General features: G+C 39.1%; 1 protein-coding gene across 1 annotated transcript in view; it reads right to left on the reverse strand.

Moving 5' to 3' along the window:
* The window catches only part of Glra2 (glycine receptor alpha 2), a 246,604-nt gene that overhangs the window by 124,271 nt on the left and 103,073 nt on the right, over positions 1 to 19,260 (reverse strand). The window contains exons 7-8 of the mRNA XM_055606743.1: positions 17,194 to 17,331; positions 15,174 to 15,388 (exon numbers count right to left, since the gene is read on the reverse strand). Of these exons, the coding sequence (XP_055462718.1) occupies positions 15,174 to 15,388; positions 17,194 to 17,331 (353 nt within the window). The remainder of the gene's footprint in view (positions 1 to 15,173; positions 15,389 to 17,193; positions 17,332 to 19,260) is intronic.

Raw genomic sequence — 19,260 nt, forward strand, 5'->3', positions numbered from 1 at the left:
GACTTATTAATTTCTTTACATTCTATTGACAAGTGATCTTACCAACTCTCTGGTGCTGTCACCTTGGTGACTAAAATAATTGGTGATTGTTTTACCTTTCAAATAGGTATCCTGGCTTTCCTCATTGAGTAATGCCCATAGGAATCCTAAAATCACTAGGAGAAAGCCAACCCCAATGTGTAACCAGTGTGCAAAGTTTCTTCATTGAGCACTGTCCATTTTCCAACACATGTCAGAAGACCAAGGCTACAACCAACATATGTGCCAAGGACTTGTACATAGGGAAGAAATTCCTACAACCAAGTTTGTTTATTTATTTATTTATTTATCTATCTATCTATTTATTCATTTATTTATTTATCTATTTATCTATCTATCTATTTATTTATTTATTTATTTATTTATTTATTTATTTATTTATTTATTTATTTATTTATTGAGACAGGGTCTATATAAGTTCCCTGGCTGTCCTGGAACTCACTGTGTAGACCATTCTAGCCTCGTACTCACAAAAATTCACCTGCCTATGCCTCCCAAGTACTGAGATTAAAGGTGTTCAGTACCATGACATTTTTTTTGTAAAAACATCTGCCTCATTTTCCTTTATACCATTGTTAAAGAGAGAATTTCCCTGTCTTTACTATACCCTGAGCATTTAAGACAAAGCCTCACATTATATTGTATGCACCACAATAGTTCATTTAAAGAGGAACTAACAGCATCTATTGTGTATGAACTAGAGTTAGTCATTTTAGAAAAATAGAATGAGAAAGATTTTAAAAGAATCTTGAGTCTTGATATACTACCCTTCCCTCTCCCCCCAAAAACAAAACAAAACAAAACCCTCAACCATATAAGTCTTGGCAGAATTTGATAAGAAGCACCGACTGGGCAACTTCTTCCACTGTCAGCTTCCCTGATAAGGCTGTCAGCAACTTTCTGAAACTCAAGTGCCAATGGCACTCCAGTTCTGTCCCCAGAGAATTCACAAATGCCTTCTCCTTGTATATTTTTTTATCTCATATTTCCTACATCAATGATTCCTCAATTTGCTGTGGCCTGAGAAATGGCAGAAGGTAAGGTGTATGAACTCTCCCACATATGTCAACATCTGGCTAAATCAGGCAAGGCCCACAGATCACTTTGTTAAAGCTTAGCTTTCTCCCTGTTTAATATTTTAACTAAGAACTTCAAAAGTACTGATTACTTAGAAAACAAAACTGTTTCTAGTCCCCCTTGAATATACTAGTTTGATCTAATAACAATTTCAAATAGCTCAGGGTACACCTGACTCTAATACAGATCTGCACCCAAGTCTTATCTAAAACTCCTGTATCAATCTTAGTGCCTTCAGCTGCTCTAACTGTAGTCTCTAGTTAGAAGCGTTCTGATGGAGAATAAAGGAAAACCAAGCATGGCAAGAATATGGCTTCTTTTGTTTTAAATTCTAAACTTGTCCTGAGTTTGGCAGCTGCTTAAAATGGTCCATCTGGCCTTAGTTGGCCCAGATGGCTGAAAACTAAGGGGGAAATATACTTCTGTAGAAATTGGAGCATGCTAGTTAATAAGCATCCCTGCTCCAAAGAGAGAGTTATGGACCTGTGAGAGGTACCTGAACTCCTAGGCCATCACACTTATTCCCTACTTAAGTGTGCTTTCATGTCTACATTTCTGGACTATATTCACAAATGATGATTGAGGACTGTTGGGAGTAGCTTCAAGTTGTTTTGCTATAATCGCAAACATGAGATAAAAGAAAGTAGCACTTTAACCTGTGCTGAATATCAAGTCTACCTGATATCTCACAGTGTTCTAAGCAATTTACCCTGCTATTTTCCTGTGGGTTTGAAAGGAAATAATTCACCCATCCTCTTGTCAGTCTTCAGGGCTTTCATGCTCAAAATGTTTAGAACATTGTCAGTGGAAGTATTTCTTAGAATTTGGCAGAGATGTATATTTCAGAACCAACTGGATAGCTTCAAATGGGAAGGTACCTATATTATTTGATTTTTCTTATATTTATGAGAGGGCCTACACTTCTGAAAAACTAAAACAAACAAATGAACAAAATTGAATACTAAAAATAAAAAAAAATAACAACCACAAACCCTTCTGTTGGCAGGAATTCAGGAAACTAACTTGAAATCAATAAACACAGGTTCCTTGCTTGAAATGTGTTTGAAATATGTAAAACATGCTGGATATTCTTCCAGACTGTCTCTCTTGCCCTATTTTATAAGTGTTACACAAAGACTATCAGAAAAAGGTTCTCATTTTCTGGAATGACCTTTACCTCCTCCTCCCTCACCTTAAATACATGCTTCATAGACTCAGCTCAGGATCCTCCTCTGCCTTCAGGTTATTTGCCTAGTATTGGTTTTATTATCTTTGTTTACCCTCCTTTCATTCTTTCTCCATCACTGCCATTTAATAGCTTAGACATGCTCTTTGATATGTTGTTATATTTCATATTGTTTAATCATCAGCATTCCAAATGGCTGTGTCTGCCCTACCAGATTATAAGCCCCTGAGGTTAAAGACTGTGTTATGCTTCCTTTGATTCCTAACATTATCTATGGTTCAAAGAAAATGCACAATAAGCATTAATGAAATAAGGAAACTGATGAATGAATCACCCCCTAAATTATGCCAAGAATACCACTAGGATATTTTTAATATTGTTTGTTAGTTTATTAACTGACTCTTTACTAATTGCCTACAAGAAATCAAGTATTGTGCCAAGTTGTAGATACATGGACATGGGCCATATTAATGAAATTCTTGTTCTCCTAAGAATAAAGTCTAAAATTAAGAATTCTTATTTTTAGGTATGACTATATAGCAACAGAAATTTCTTTTGCATCAAAATTTCCCTTAAGGAATTATATTACAGTATCACTGTTCACATTTGGGGAAAGGAAGGGTTTTTCTATGAAGAGCAAATGCTATCTATAGGCAATTGTGCCTTCTACACTATATTATGGGTAACACCAATACATATGCCAAAGTAGGTGGAAAAAAAACCCTAAAAGGCCTCAACTGTATGCAAAGAACTACAGGCAATTCAGGAACTTTGGTAGTGGAAAAACTAGTCTCTGGTGGAAGAGAACACCAATTGGTTATCTAATAACAAAAGGTCAGCTCTGAAAACATACAAACAATAACATCATACATACTGAGCAGATTATATTTAAATATATATATGTATGTGTGTGTGTGTGTGTGTGTGTATTCATGACTCATATAACTCTAATTAAAGAAAAAGAATGAGGCCATGGATTTGAAAGAGAACAAGAAGGGGTAGATTAGAGATATATAAAAAGAAAGGGGAATGGAGAAATGGTGTGATTATATTGTTGGGATCGGTAAGCAGGCACTTCTACAGGCAGCCCCACTTAGACCTGTTATCAGGCATTTGTGAAGACACCCTGACCACCTGGAATTACCTGCGCATGCCCATGATCTCCCTATAAGAGGACTAGAACCCTCCCCCCCCTTTCTTCTTCCTCTTTCTCTCTTCTCCTCTCTCTCTTCCTTTCTCTGTCTCTGTTCCCTTCTCCCCCCCTTCCCCTAATAAACCTCCCACGTGGAACCGATCTCGTGGCGTGATTTGTGAAACTGCATGTAACCTTCACATTCGCACGTTTCCTAACATTGGTGCGTTTGGCCGGATTAGGTTACCTCCAGCAAGTTCACCGAGCGCGCCAGAGCTTCTGGGGACCTATTCCTCCCCAAATCCGCCTGAGATCTCCACTTTCCTGCTTCCATTTCTCTACAAATTCATCCAACGCCGGCTAAATTGGTGAGTTCACTTTTAGTCACCATACCCCTTTTACTAAACCACATCCCTACTTAGGGCCTTGGTTTCCCTTGGGAGCCTTCTACACGTGTTTTTTTTTTTTTTTTTTTTTTTTTTTCCTTTTTTTTTCTTTTCCCCCATTCTTTGTTAGGCAAAAAAAAAAAAAAAAAAAAAAAACGTGTCCTCCGTGCCATGTGGCACTGGGCCTCGGTCGCTGGCCAATATCTGACGAGATATTGTACCAGACCAGACCGATTCATCTAGAGACTCTTCTTCTGGGACGCCATTAGAAGGCCTTGTCTCTCTCTCTCGCCTCCCGATGGTAAACACCCATACGCCGTAGTCTGTTCCCCCCTGCTTTCTTTCTCCTTCGCTCTAAAACTCCTCTCGGTTCCTCCTGTTCTCCTACTAAACTCCTTCTAACCATTAAACTAAATCTAAGGAGTTCTGCCTTTGACCCAGCGGATAAAGTTCCACCCCGCTGCTGCTGCTGCTGCCGCCTCACTCCTCTTGCCCCCTTCCCGGCTCAGCCGAGTCGCCAGTCCCGGCAGCCGACAGCGCTCTGAGACGCGGAGACACATTTCCACCCTGTTCTTTACCTTGAGACAGAAAAAAGAGGAAGTTTCACCAAGTTCCTTAAAGCTTGTTCTAAGTTCCTTAGAGTTTATGTGACCTTGGACCATCTTGTCTGCTACAGGAAACTTATTAAAAAAAAAAAATGGCAGTTTCAAAACTCCTCTTTCTATTAATGTAACTTGTTTTTGCTTTGCCCATAAAAAGCAAATTGTAGACGCTGGGCTCCAACAGGATCATGTCAAAATACAAAGTTCTATTTTGATGATGGGGATCATGGATGCTGAGTTCAGTTACACTTGGCCAGCCACCATGCTAGTCCAAAAATAAAGAGGGTAAAGCCATGAGTTTACGATCATTTTTGTTTAGGTCTGAGGTATGTTCAGTCATCTGATTAGTGCTAAATGCAAAGCTTTTTACTGTTCAATTTTAATGCAAAGTGGTAGGATCAGCAAGATTTGCTAGCCTCTCTATAAACTGTATCTGATTAAAAGGTTTGCTTTGATTTTAGTTCAGAAAGAGCAGATTTAAAGTCATGCTAAATACTGCAGTTGAGCCTTACCTAGTCTCTTTGTTCAGTTTTTTTAAGGTTAAGCCTAGGATGGTTAGCTATGAAGTTTGCCTATTTGTCTTAAAATATATAATTCTAAAACATGCATCTCAGAAATGCCAAAATTAGATTGTATAGCATTCTGTTTTATAGGACACAGTTTAGAACAGATGATAAAGATAGACAAGGAGTAACTCAGATATGCTGGCCCTCAAACTTGTCAGAGATCTGATGAATATGGCATTTTAACTATGTAAGCTTATTGTGACAAAAGGTCCCAAAATCCTAGCAGTAGTTCCCCAAGGTCTCCAAGAAGATTTGGGCACAACAACAGATGACTGCGACTCTGGATTGTGGTATGCTAACCACTGGGCAATACTGCCCCAACTGGCCCACTGCTAGGGCCCAGCCTAAACTGTGGACAAAGCTGGGGACATCTGAAGAGCCATTGTCTCACATTGTGAGAGGCAAGGGGAGGTCAATCTCTTCTGTTCCTCTTTCCACAGAAGCAGTAGAAGCAGTCTCTCACCTTCTGTGTCTGGCTGGACAGCCTCTGTTCAAGATGCCGTGAGACACAGAAGCCAGGGACACTGCCTAGGTGATGGACTAACTAGTCATCTCTGTCATTTTGATTGGCACATAAATTGGTATATTTATTTAGCTCATAACTTATCCTTCTCAGGTCTTTGATCACCTTGACGGCTATGCTAAGCTAATGGTAGCTTTACAGCTAAAGAGCAGACAATTAGATCCACTGTTAGCTCACTAATCAGTTTAAGATATATCACTAGATAAAATATAAATAGCTTATGTAGGGTCTAAGGATAAAAGGAGTTTAGGTTATAAAAATACATGTTACACATAGTTGAGAGTCCAAAAATGTGTCTTAAGGTTGGTAATACAATTTCTAAATACTTAGAGGTTCTAAAAAAATGTTTTAAGGTTGGTAAATGCAAGTTATAAAGGTTACAAGGTCTAAGGTGATTTAAGGTATCTTAAATAGGCAAAAGGGCTTAATATTTCTTCCTATTGTTATGCTACTGTTGTATTAACAGTCCAGGGTTTTGACCTTTATCAGTAAAACTCTAATTTATTAATCTGACTCTGATACAAAAACATTCCACTATACCACTATTCCACTATTATGGTCCCAAGCTCAAGATTGCAAGCCTCCATAATGTGTAAAGGTTAAAATCAAGTAAGTTTCCATTTTATTTCATAAAAGGCTTTTGCCTTTTCAGAGTTCACCTTAAAAAGTACTTATGCCATTAACACATATGTATGTCTACTGCCTATTTCTCAATGCAGAGTACAATTATAATACTAACATGTCTAAAGTTTTATCTCCTTCTTAAAACTTAAAAGTAATTCTTGTAAGCTGCAGAAAGTCCACCTAAATCTACCTCTCAGGACAACTAGATTCCAGATAAGTACTGCACTTATTGCCTATCTCAAAAGGTGAGACTCCTCCCCTTTCCCTGGTTTTGGGACTTCCTTTCCTGGCTACCAGACTGCTATTTACTGCATACAACCACTGGCTGGATTGGTGAGTTCACTCCATTTTCTCAGCATACATGCCTCTCTTGGTAGGGGAAGCTTGACCACAGAGCTCTGGCAACTTCCTACTATCTTTTGAGACAATTAAGCCGTAGCCTTAATTGTCTAGGTTTGACCCTCTATGCTGACTTTCACTTTAGGGCCACACTCCCCCTTGGGCGGTACACCCCCTCTACGGGTTCCTTCCCCCTCCCTTGCTCATGCATGAGCTTGCTCATGGAAAGGTCCCCTTTCCCACACGGTTCCTCTACTTCTCTGCCCCCAATGGGAGACGCCCAGATGCCCATCCCTCCAGACAGGCTGGAGAATTTCAGGTTTCTATACCTAGTGCCAGCTGGCATTAGGGCCGCTAAGTTTACATACTTCTGTAACCAAACCTCACCTCAATGACAAGTCAAAAACAAAGCCTTCTTTAAATATTGCCAGTGACTGGGTAAATAAAGGTCCCTCCAGGTAGACAGAGGTTCCCATGTACAAACCTCATCGATCCAAACCTTTCAATGTATACCTACAGGATTTTCTCTATACTCCACTTTATCTTTTGCCTATATATGTGTTTCAGTGTCCTGCCAGACACAGATGTTTCCTACAGCCACAACAGCGCCAAAGCAGCTACAGGTGTTCAACTCCGACCTCACGAACTTCCAACAAGCTGCAGGTGTTCAGCTCCGACCTCACAGACTTCCAACAAGCTGGACCTGCACCTTCCCTCCCAGCCATGGATGTTCTTGCAGACCCTGGAAAGCATCAAACCAGCCAATTCTTCCTGGACTTGGCCAACATTTCAGCCTTTTGACCTCCCTACAGCGGCCCCAGTGTCAGCAGGAAGTAGCCAGAAGAGAATCTACGCCCATCATTCACTTGTTGTTAACAAAAGGCTGAAGTGGTGTGCTTCAGGACCAGGACAAGCAGCTCCAGGTTCTCCCAGTGTTCTCCAGTCCCTACCCGCTGCCTTGCATGGCTGGCAACTCTGTTGACAACCCTCTACCCTAAACCCTCTACCCTAAATTTTCCAGGGCAGAGACTTCTCTTATTCTTAACCTTGCAACCTGACCATTTGTTGCTATAACTCTTCTCTCTCTCAACCTCTTGCATGACAACCAAGAGCTGCTTCCAATGAGCCTAAATTTATATACTTTAACTTGTCTTATAAAAGGCACCCCAAGCTCCCTATTTTTAATTATAGAAAAAGGGAGGAATGTTGGGATCGGTAAGCAGGCACTTCTACAGGCAGCCCCAGTTAGACCGGTTATCAGGCATTTGTGAAGACACCCTGACCACCTGGAATTACCTGCACATGCCCATGATCACCCTATAAGAGAACTGGAACCCTCCCCCCTCTCTCTTCTTCCTCTTCCTCTCTTCTCCTCTCTCTCTCTTCCTTTCTCTGTCTCTGCTCCCTTCTCCCCCCTTCCCCTAATAAACCTCCCACGTGGAACCGAGCTTGTGGTGTGATTTGTGAGCCCGCGTGTAACCTTCACATTTGCATGTTTCCTAACATATATTATAATCACAAGACTAAAAAAATTAAAAGTAAAAAAAGAATTAATTGAAGTAATGGAATTTGGGGATGGTATCAGTATCAGTGCTATGGCATCCTCTCCATTCTTCTAAAGGTGGGAGAAAGTGTTTCACCCTGATTCTAGTGATAGAAGAGACTGAAATCTGTTCCAAATATCTAATATTCGCTGAGCTGCTGAAATTACAAGAACTCTTCTGGGAAACTCTCATGTGTCCTCAGCAGTTTGGGATTTATAAAAAGGCAGTAGGTTAGGTAGAATACCCAATATGGTGGGGTGAAAGCAGCAAGGTTCATAGTTGTATTTAGCAAGACAAGCAAACCTGAGTTCTTTATGAGCTAAATAGTGGAGAAGATAGCCAAATGTGAGTCAACCACAGCATGTCAGATAGTAGGGATGTCTTCTTAAATACATGAATCTTAGGATTATGGTGGCTAAGAAAAAAATGCTAAGACGTTGCATAAGAATTCGCTATTCACCTGGAATGTGGCAGCACTTAGAATATCTGAGGAACTTCAGTTTAAGTCAAACACAGAAGTGCTTACAGCTTAGCTATTAAGAGCACCTGTAATTAAAATACACCATTCAGGCAGATGAAACTCCCTACCCTCCTCAGGAACCTCACACTTCAGTGATGGTCAAATTAATCACAGAACTGGGGGAAATTCAAGACACAAATGGGTGAACTGTAGAAAAATTATTTGCTCTACATTGCTGCACAAGTTTAATACAACTGTGAGGGCTGAACTTGAAGAAAGGAAAGAATGGGAGTGTATGAACTGGCTATGGAATGGGTTTTTCTTTATATACTGATCATTTTAAAATTTTTCTTAATGCACTATTTTAATGTATATATCGTCATTGCTTTATCTGTTAAATTATAAAGTGTGTGTATATATGTGTGTACAGTGCAGATGTGTGTTCGTGTGGGTGTGTTCCTGGGTTACATGTCATGTATTACATGTGTTATATCTCACATGTTCTAACTAACAATGTATGGAATCCTCAATTGTCCTCCATGGCATGGCAGCGAAGACACAGCCAAGGAAAAATGCTCAATGGTGGTGATTGCAGAACATCCACCAGGTCATTACTTATTTAGAACCTCTGGATCTTAACTTATTCATAAGATTACCTATTACAAATATGGGCATGTTCTTATATGCAGATATGTGCTTTGTACATAATTAGTATGATGAGACTTGGTTTATCTTACTGGCAACATGATGAGACCTAATTAATGGGTCATATAAAGCTTTTGCACCTTCTGTTCATAAGAATCTTTATGAATCTTCTAATAGAACCTGCCATCTCAGCACTCATTTCTACTACAATATGAATAGAAAAAAAGTAACAACAATAATAGAAAGAGTTTTGCGCATACCATGTAGAAAGTGGAATAAACAATTTATACAGATAGTGCTTCATCTTGTCCTCATTTAATATTTGAAAAGGGTGGCTAAAGATGTTCTTATTTTAGAAATGAGTAAACGGACTTAGAGAGGTGGAGAGGAATAAAAGCTCCAAGACTGAAATCCAGACCTGCCTACCTTTCACAGTGTATCTTTATACATGTGTTCTAAATTTTTCAGAGTCTGCTGAAGTACTTTAGGAAAGGGGGATCACTGATATTAGACAAATTACATTTTTCTAGAAAAATAACATTTTTATTATTATATTTTATTGCAATTTATTCAATTTGTATCCTGGCTGTGGCCCCCTCCCTCGTCTCCTCCCAATCCCATCTTCTCTTCCTCTTCTCCCCCTGTGACCTTCCCCTAGTCCACTGATAGAGGAGGTCTTTCTCCCCTTCTATTTGACCCTAGCCTATCCGGTCTCATCAGGACTGATTGCATTGTCTTCTTCTGTGGTCTGGCAAGGCTGCACCCCCCACAGGAAAGTGATCAGAGAGCCTGTCACTGAGTTTGTGCCACAGAAAGCCCCTGCTCCCCTTACTATGGACCCCACTTGGAGACGGAGTCTATGGGCTACATCTGAGCCGGGGTTTTACGTCCTCTCCATGCATTGGCCTTGGTTGGGATTTCAATCTCTGCCAGGCCCCCAGGGCTTATTTATTTATTTTTTTGACTTTGTTAGTCTCTGTTTGGAACTTCTGTCCCCTCCAGGTCTTCCTATCTCCTCCTTCTTTCATAAGATTCCCTGTACTCTGCCCAAAAATTGGCTATGAGTTTCAGCTCCTGCTTTGATACTTTGATCAATAAAGACTTTCAGGGGCTGTCTGTGGTAGGCTTCTCTTCTGTTCTGTGTCTTCTGCTTCCAATGTCTATCATGTTTGTCCTCCTGAATGAGGATTGAGCATCTTCCCTAGGGTCTTCCTTGTTGTTTAGCTTCTTAAGGAGTATAGATTTTTTAATGTTTATCCTATATTATATGTCTAATATCCACTTATAAGTGAGTATATACCATGTGTGTCTTTCTGCTTCTGGGTTACCTCACTCAAGATTATCTTTTCTGGTACATGCCCTATTATTACAACACTTTCCTTATATTGAAACTCTAGCCATTGCACCCATGAACTCGGTGCTCTCCCAAGCTTAATGAAATTCTCCCAGTCCATGCTAATGCAAGTAATTCTAATTAAACTTAGTTGGTCACATGATAAATAAAGTCATCAAAGTTGGGAATGGGATTGTTGGAGGAAAAAGTAGTTTGAGCAGGAGAGAGGGATGCTGAAAGGAAATACTGGGGAGGTAACAATGACTAAACTTTATTATGTAGATGTAGGAAATTGTGCAAAAAATAAGGCAAAACACTTTCTAATGTTTTATGAAAATTTTCATTTTTAGATTCCACTTCAGGTATGCTTTATTTCATACATGGTCTCATGTAGTAGAGCCATGCATGTTTATTAATTTGTTAATCAGCAGTGAGAACTCAGTAAACGTTTATCTTCAGCCCCATGTAGTTTAGGTCCTGAGGTTAACACATGATGTTCACAAAGTTCTTAAGTACAAGATATGCACATGCTGTTGATTACCTGCCCATATGTCTTTCCCCATTCACTCATTCAATGTAGTTGCATACAAATGTATTTATAATCATATTTATGCAAGCAGAAAATAATCTCTTCAGTAGATAAAATGGCAAAATAAATAGTTATGAATACATCAGGTTGACTATTACTCAGTTATTAGAGATTGCTCATGATGCAGAGGGTATGCATTCATGGTAGAGTGCTTGCCTAATGTGTGTAAGAAAGACTAGGTTCAGTTTCGGCCACTGCAAAGAAGATATATTCATAATAGGTTTTTAAGTCCATGAAAAATGACATAGCATAGAATGACCTAAAATTTGGATCTAAATTCTTTATGCATACAAATAAGGTCCACAAATGTAAATAGAAATAAAGGTGAAGAGCATACATTAATTTTCAACAACTGTTAAGTACTAGACAGTTAATATTAATGATAGTGTCTTTCCATAAACATGTAAAATGTATATTCTGTACAGAGTGTCCTAGTAGGCCCTGGAGCACCTGTAGTGGTAACACAATGGACCATCTGGTCAGGAACTGTACTGTTTATAAATTAATGAATAGTTATGTATATGTGTAAATAAGTATATGGTCAGGATCTTGCATTTTCCATGACTCGTGCTTTAATCTCACTTTAGTTTCTCTCCATCAGGCATATGAATCACATCTCTTCATGGTCAGAGAGCTGACTGTGTTTAATAATGTCCTAAGAATACATGTAGAAAGAGAAGTCTGCTCTTGGCAAAAGGTTAACAACTATGTGTTTAAAGCCAAGTATAAAACTATTTTAAATTATACCCTCTTTGTTTATCTATCTGAGTTCCTGATTGTCTCTACAGAAAAATATTACTGATAAGTGACCATTTACTTAGTAATAGTTTTTGCCTGTTGGTGCAGAATAATAATAGATCCACAGAATGAATAACACATTCACAAAACTGAAAATCTCATTTGCAAATAAGTGATGACGTTTTTTCATAGCAATGGGCAGTTAGAAGCTAAATGCCTTATGTTTTGACATTATCTGCTCACTATTTGTCAGCAATACTTTGTCTATTAAACTGTAAAATATGTTTGTGCATCCTGCAGTTTAATAGCATGCAATGATGGTGGTATGTGGTAGCTAGGGAGAAATAAGTAAAAGAACCTGCTTGGCATGAGGGCATTGAGTAGATTAGAATTTCTATTAACTAAAATGGATCAGTGATTATGTTGTTGAAAAGGCCATGGTTATTTCTGACATCTGTATTTCAAAAGGCATAAGACACAAATACATTATTCTATTTGTTTTTCCACAAAAATCTTTTAAAAGATGTCAGAGATAGGTCACCTGCTTCCATTTGAATATTGAAAACCTCATATTTATCTTGGGAAGTATTGGACTCAATTAAGTTGTGTAATTATGCTCCTGGCATTCATTCCACCTATGTTACAGGCACAAGCCTCCGCTATATTGTGATCTTATGTTGCAAACATCAGAGAAAATGTGAAACATGCTCTAACAGTTCTCATCACATTAAATGCAACACAACCAAACATAAGCTCAAGATAAAAATAATAAGGGAATGCATCTCAATTATTTTCTGGAACTGGATTTCGGAAAGGCCATTCAAACAGCATGGGTCTGAGTATGCCGAATACTAACTTGAACTCACACTTTTAGAAAACTAAAGCCAATGGCTCAATGTACTCTTCAAAATGAGGAAAAATGTAAGACATACAGATCTTCATACGCTCAAGCTGAGCATTTCATTTTCTTTTTTCTTTTTTGTACTGCTGCTCTTTAATATGAGCAGGTGATTTTTAATTGATTTATTGTTTATTAATTACAGTTGTATCCCAACTGTAGCCCCCTCCCTAGTCTCCTCCCAATCCTACACCCCCTCCCTCTTCTCCACCCATGCCCCTCCCCAAGTCCACTGATAAAGGAGGTCCTCTTCCCCTTCCATCTGATCCTAGTTTATCAGGTCTTATCAGGACTGGCTGCATTGACTTTCTCTTGCCTGGGAAGGCTGCAGGCTGCACCCCACTCAGGAGGAGGTGATCAAAGAGCAGGGGACTGAGTTGATGTCAGAGACATTCCTATTCCCATTACTAGGGAACCCACTTGGACACTGAGCTGCCATGGGCTACATCTATGCAGGGGTTCTAGGTTATCTCCATGAATGGTCCTTAGTTGGAGTATCAGTTTCAGAAAAGATCCCTGTGCCCATTTTTTTTTTGGCTCTCCTTGTGAAACTCCTGTCCCCTCCAGATCTTTCTATTTCCCCCTTCTTTCATGAGATTCCCTGAACTCTGCTCAAAGTTTGGCTATGAGTCTCAGCATCTGCTTTGATACTCTTCAGGGTAGAGTCTTTCAGAGTCCCTCTGTGGTAGGTTCCTGTCTTGTTCACTGTTTTCTCCCTTGCTTGATGACCATCCCATTTGTCTTTCTGAAAAAGGATTGATCATCTTACCTATGGTCCTGCTTCTTGATTAGCTTCTTTAGGTATACAGATTTTAGTATGATTATCCTATATTATATGTCTAATATCCACTTATAAGTGAATCTATATCATGTGTGTCTCCCTAATTCTGTGATACTTTACTCAGGATGATCTTTTCTAGTTCCCTCCATCTGCATGCAAATTTCATGATTTCCTTGTTTTCATGTTCTCCTTGCTGAGTAGTATTTCACTGTGTAAATGTACCACAATTTCTGTATCCATTCCTCAACTGAGGGACATATAGGTTGTTTCAAGCTTTTGGGTATTACAAATAAAGCTGCTATGAACATGGTTGAGCAAAATCAATAAATGGGACCTCATGAAACTGAAAAGCTTCTGTAAAGCAAAGGATACTGTCATCAGAACAAAATGATAGCTTACAGATGGTGAAAGGATCTTCACCAGCCCTATATCTGACAAAAGGCTAATATTCAGAATACATAAAGAACTCAAGAAGTTAAACACTAACAAATCAAGTAATCCAGTTAAAAAAAATGGGGTACAACCTAAAGAAACTAATCAAGAAGGAGGACTCTGGCTAAAATGCTCAATCCACATCCCGAAAGGAAAAGAGGGTAGACATCAGAAGAAGAAGAAAAGAGGAAATAAGTGAGGAGCCTGACACGGAGGGCCTCTGAAAGGCTCTGCCCTGCAGACTATCAAAGCAGATGCTGAGACTTAAGGCCAACTGTTGGGCAGAGTCCATGGAATCTTATAAAAGTAGGGGGAAATAGTAAGACCTAGAGAGGACAGGAGCTCCACAAGGAGAGCAACAGAACCAAAAAATTTGAGCATAGGGGTCTTTCCTGGGACTCATACTCCAACCAAGTACCATGCATGGAGATAACCTAGAACCCCTGCACAGATGTAGCCCTTGGCAGTTCAGTGTCCAAGTTGGTTCCATAGTAATGGGAACAGGGAATGCCTCTGGCATGAACTGATTGGCCTGCTCTTTGATCACCCCCCCTGAGTGGGGGAAACAGCCTTACCAGGCCACAGAGGAAGACAATGCAGCCACTCCTGGTGAGATCTGATAGACTAGGATTAGAAGGAAGGAGAGGAAGATCTCCCCTATCAGTGGACTTGGGGAGGGGAGGGGCATACGTGAAGAAGGGGGAGGGAAGGTGGGATTTGGGAAGGGAGGAGGGAGGGGTTTATGGGGGAATACAAAGTGAATAAAGTGTAATTAATGAAAATTAATATAAAATGGGGTACAGAGCTAAACGGAGAATTCTCAGTAGAGGAATATCGAATGGTAGAGAAACACTTAAAGAAATGCTCAACATCTTAGCTATCAGGGAAATGCAAATCAAAACGACGCTGAGATTTCACCTTAGAATGGCTAAGATAAAAAACTCAAGTGACAACACATGCTGGAGAGGATGTGGAGAAAGGGGAACTCTTCTCCATTGCTGGTGGGAATGTAAATGTGTACGACCACTTTCGAAATCAATCTGGTGCTTTCTCAGACAATTAGGAATAGTGCTACCTCAAGATCCAGTTACCCCACTCCTAGACATATATCCAAAAAACAAAAAATGCTCAAGTATACAGTATTTAATTTTCTTAATGCACTTGCCTGTTCAACAGCATAGTGGGATGGCAAAATTTCTGTCCTCATGGAATTTTAAGGTTCACAAGACATTGCGAGAGCCGCTCAGATCACTTATTGCCAAGTGAGGTTATTTCTTACCTTTGGCAGAGATGCCCTGGAACCTGAACTCTGAGTAGTCATTGTCAGGACTGTTGTGATGCCAAGGGCAACCCTGGCAGGAGCTGCATCCATGTTTATCCAAAAGGAGACCCAGGACAAAATGACTATCAATAAGCTTGGGATGTACATCTGGATCAAATAGTACCCCATTTGGCGTTCCAGGTGAAACTTGACCTCAATGCAGGTAAACTTGCCTGAAAGCAGAAAAGGACGATTTGAAGTCTTTTTTTTAACTCATTTACCCTATTCTACTCTCCTATTTTATTCAGGAAAATAAAGAACATTGTGAGCAAGTTGGAAAGGTTGCAGAAAAATGCTGATCCTACCCAATCAATTCAACTTTTTGAATTCTTCTAGTAATGGGAGTAATAATAATTCAGACTAAAACCATATGTTCTGGATCTGTCATAGATTATTTATGATAGAACAATAGCATTTGCAACACTGACAAAAATTTCAAGAATATTTGTGTTATATGTGATATACAGCACATAATCTACAACTATTAATATACACTACATACTGTGTAATATATAACACATGTCATGTAATATGGAACAATTGAAATGAATTTCTTTTTTATATGTGTGAGAAAGAGAGAGACAGACAGAGACAGAAAGCATGTTTGTATTGGAGTTCATGTATGTGTACATGCATGTGGGAGCCAGAAATCAACCTCAGGTTTCATTCTTCAAGTGACTTCCACCTTAATTTTTGAGGCAGTCTCTCACTTGCCCCTGAGGCTCTCAAATTAGAATAGGCTGGCTACCTGTGCCTACCTCCTGAATTCTGGAGTTATAAGCATGTGCCACCATTTCCTGGGTGCTGGGGATTGAACTCAGGTCCACATGTTTGCATGACAAGCATGTAACTGCCTGAGGTATCTCCCCAGCCCCTCAACACACTCTAAGTAGCAAGAAGAATATCCTGAGTGTTTGAATAATTGTGTATCTTTGTGTTGTCTTTGTGTTGTCAATGGTAAAGGCTAAAGGTACATTTATAGACTACGTGTATACTCTGTTCATTGTGAAAACTTTCTAGCCTTTTGGGAATTGCTTAAAGAAACTTGGAGCATTCAATCCTGGAAATTGTTTGTACTGTTATTCTATCTATAAAACAGACTGGATTGAAAGATGCTATAAATTTTAACATCATTATTAAGAAGTAGATGTTCTTGCCTCTTTCCACATTTTCCTCTCCTTTATTGGCTTTGAGTTAGCCTCTGAAAGGTTGTCTGGATCATTCCCCACAAAGACAAAAGTTTGGGTGTATTTCTTAGAAAGAATACTCTGGAATCAGGTTTTGGTTACTCCATAAAAAGTCTCTGTTTGTTGCTATGGAATGTTCTACCCACCACAGACCCAAGGCAGTTAGTGCAATGCCTGTCTCTACCCTCAGACTTCCTGTCATCAAAAGACCAGAGCATTTACCATCAAATACATCAGCTTTCCTGTCCAAGTACAATCTTCCAGGTAACAACAGTTCCCCACTTTTTTCCCGCTACCTCAACCTTGCCCACCCCATATGTCTTTCAGGGCTAAAGATAGCACCCAACTTTAGAACCAGCTGAATTTTCTCCAGATGATGCTCATAGAGACTCAGGTTGCTCTCCAACACTGCAGAGCACACATCTCTGTTTGTGGGTTTCCATAGACCTATGCCATTAACACTTTCTTCCACTAAGGCCAGGATGCAATGTGAAGAATGGATGCAAGGAACAGCCAGGATTTATGTTTTCTGCACAATGAGGTCTTCTATACCTGTCTTTAGACTCATTCGACAGGAGACTCTCAGTAAGATCAGAGCTCTCTTACTGTGTTTGAGGGAGACAATCTTCTGCACTCACAAGTCTATTCCACAGGGTACAGAAACCCTACATATTGAGTGTTCTCTTAAGTTCTATTTGCTTTATGAATGGGCAACTTTTAAGATAATAGGATAGCTGATCTGATATGCAAATGGAGACCACTTGAGTTTAGCAAATGAAAGAAAAGCTTACCAGTGTTGTAATGCTTTGTACAGTAGCCAAGCTCCTTCTCTTCTTTCAAAATAAACTGGGGCAGGGTAAGTCCTTCTGCAACTTGTACAGGACCATCACTTAACCATTCAAATATCAGGTCATTCATGGTGTACCCAACTGGAGGAAAGAAATAATAACAAATGATGTATCTTTTCTAGGAAACTGTAAAATCTAACAACAAAAGTAGACAAGCAGGGGAATTGTTTTAGGCACAGTTTTAATAAGAGCTGCTGCAGTCATCAAACTTAATGTCATCAGATGCAGAGAAACTGAACACAGCAAGGGATTTCTGATTAAATTATTTTGTGTATATAACGCGAGAACAGAAGCTATGGTATCTTTTATCTTCAGCCTCCTTATTCACTAACCTTCTCTGAAGAACAAACAAATAAACAAACACAAAAACCCTTTGAAGATTTTCTTCGCTTGAAAGAACTGTGTCTCTGGCAGTTCAACAAGACAATAAAATTCATGGTGCCGGCCTTAGTATTTCAAATGAAACCACTCCTTTTGAAATGTTTAATGAGAATGAATTCATTATAGGCCTGCATGCAAGTATTACCATTGCACATTTGGCTTCTTCTGTAGTGTTAGCTTTACTGGTAGGAGACTTATGTTAATTACCAGGAGTACATTCTCATTCGTTTTAGCAAGTGTGAAGGGATATAGGCAAATCATTTAAGAGGACCTTTATGATATGTAAATCAAGAACAGTGATACAGGAGCTAAGGGTATAGCTCAGTTAACACAGTTCTTGTCTAACATGGACAAGGTCCTACTTTCAACCCCAGCACCACATAAGACAGAAAGTGGTGGCATATGCCTGTAGAAGCAGAACTTGATATGTCAAGGCTAGGAGATCATAAGTTCAAAGTCTTCTTGGACTACAAAGTTAACCCAAGGTCAAACAGGCTACATGACACCCTATCTCAAAACAAAACCAAACCCCACAAGAACAACTATATATGCTAATTTGTTACTAAATTGCCCACTCATTATTTGCACAAAGTAAAACAGGTTCTCTATTTTGTAAGGTTCTATTGTCATATGACTAGAATCATAGAAACCATAGAATGTACAATAGTTAGTGGCTCAGTAAATCAGTTAGTTCTTTGTCTCCTAGAGCCTTTCTAATTCAGTCATTATATGTCAATGTGTCTGCATATTTCTCCTTCCCAGAAATGACAGCTTGTCTTTTTCCACTCATTATTTCTTTGCCCTCCTTGTTTTTGTTTTTCTTGATATTTGAACTGTGGAAAACAGACTGGTAATGACAAAAAATGCTCTGTGAAGAGTGAGCTGACTAATAACTGCAGCATGTTTATTAAGTGCAAATTCTTGGTTTTGCTTAATACAAGATAGTGATTCACCAACTCTACCTAGAAATCAATGGCAGATTTATTTGATGTCTAAATTCTTTGGAGCACCTTAAATGCAAAATTATAGAAAGCAGCAAACAAGAATATAGATCCTGTCCAAATATTGATTGTCCAAAAAGGTATGGCTAACCTATATCTTCCACTGCCAATCTGAATGAATATATCTTAACTACCTCCAACAAACACTTAAAGGGTCAAAGCAAATCTATTTGAAGCTTTTTATACCTCAGATGTGTCTCATTTAATAGATATAGGTCCTGTTTTACAGAGAAAAATGAAAGGGAAATCTGTAGTGGCTTTAAATGATTAGAAAGAAGCCACCATTTCTTTTTGGTAAATCTTTTACATTACACTTTTTCTAAACCAAGAAGTTAAAAGTATTTTCCTGCCACTGCCTCATTAAATCTCCTAACATTCATATAAGTCAGTATCAGTTATTATTATTATTTTTGCCTTTGTAAACAAAGAAACTGACAAGAGCAAGCCAGAGGAAATTTCATGTCTCTTAACTGAAAATCCCATTACCTTGGAGGCATGAGCAACTTATGGTACATGTCAAAGATTTCAGTGACAACAAAGTCAGAGCATAAAGGGGACAAAGTAGATGACATTTTCCTATTTTCTTAATCATGTCCTAATGTATCTATTGCTTATTTAAGGAGGATGC

This window comes from Psammomys obesus, unplaced genomic scaffold, assembly GCF_907164565.1.
Source record: "Psammomys obesus unplaced genomic scaffold, mPsaObe1.curated_primary_1811, whole genome shotgun sequence".
NCBI lineage: Eukaryota > Metazoa > Chordata > Mammalia > Rodentia > Muridae > Psammomys > Psammomys obesus.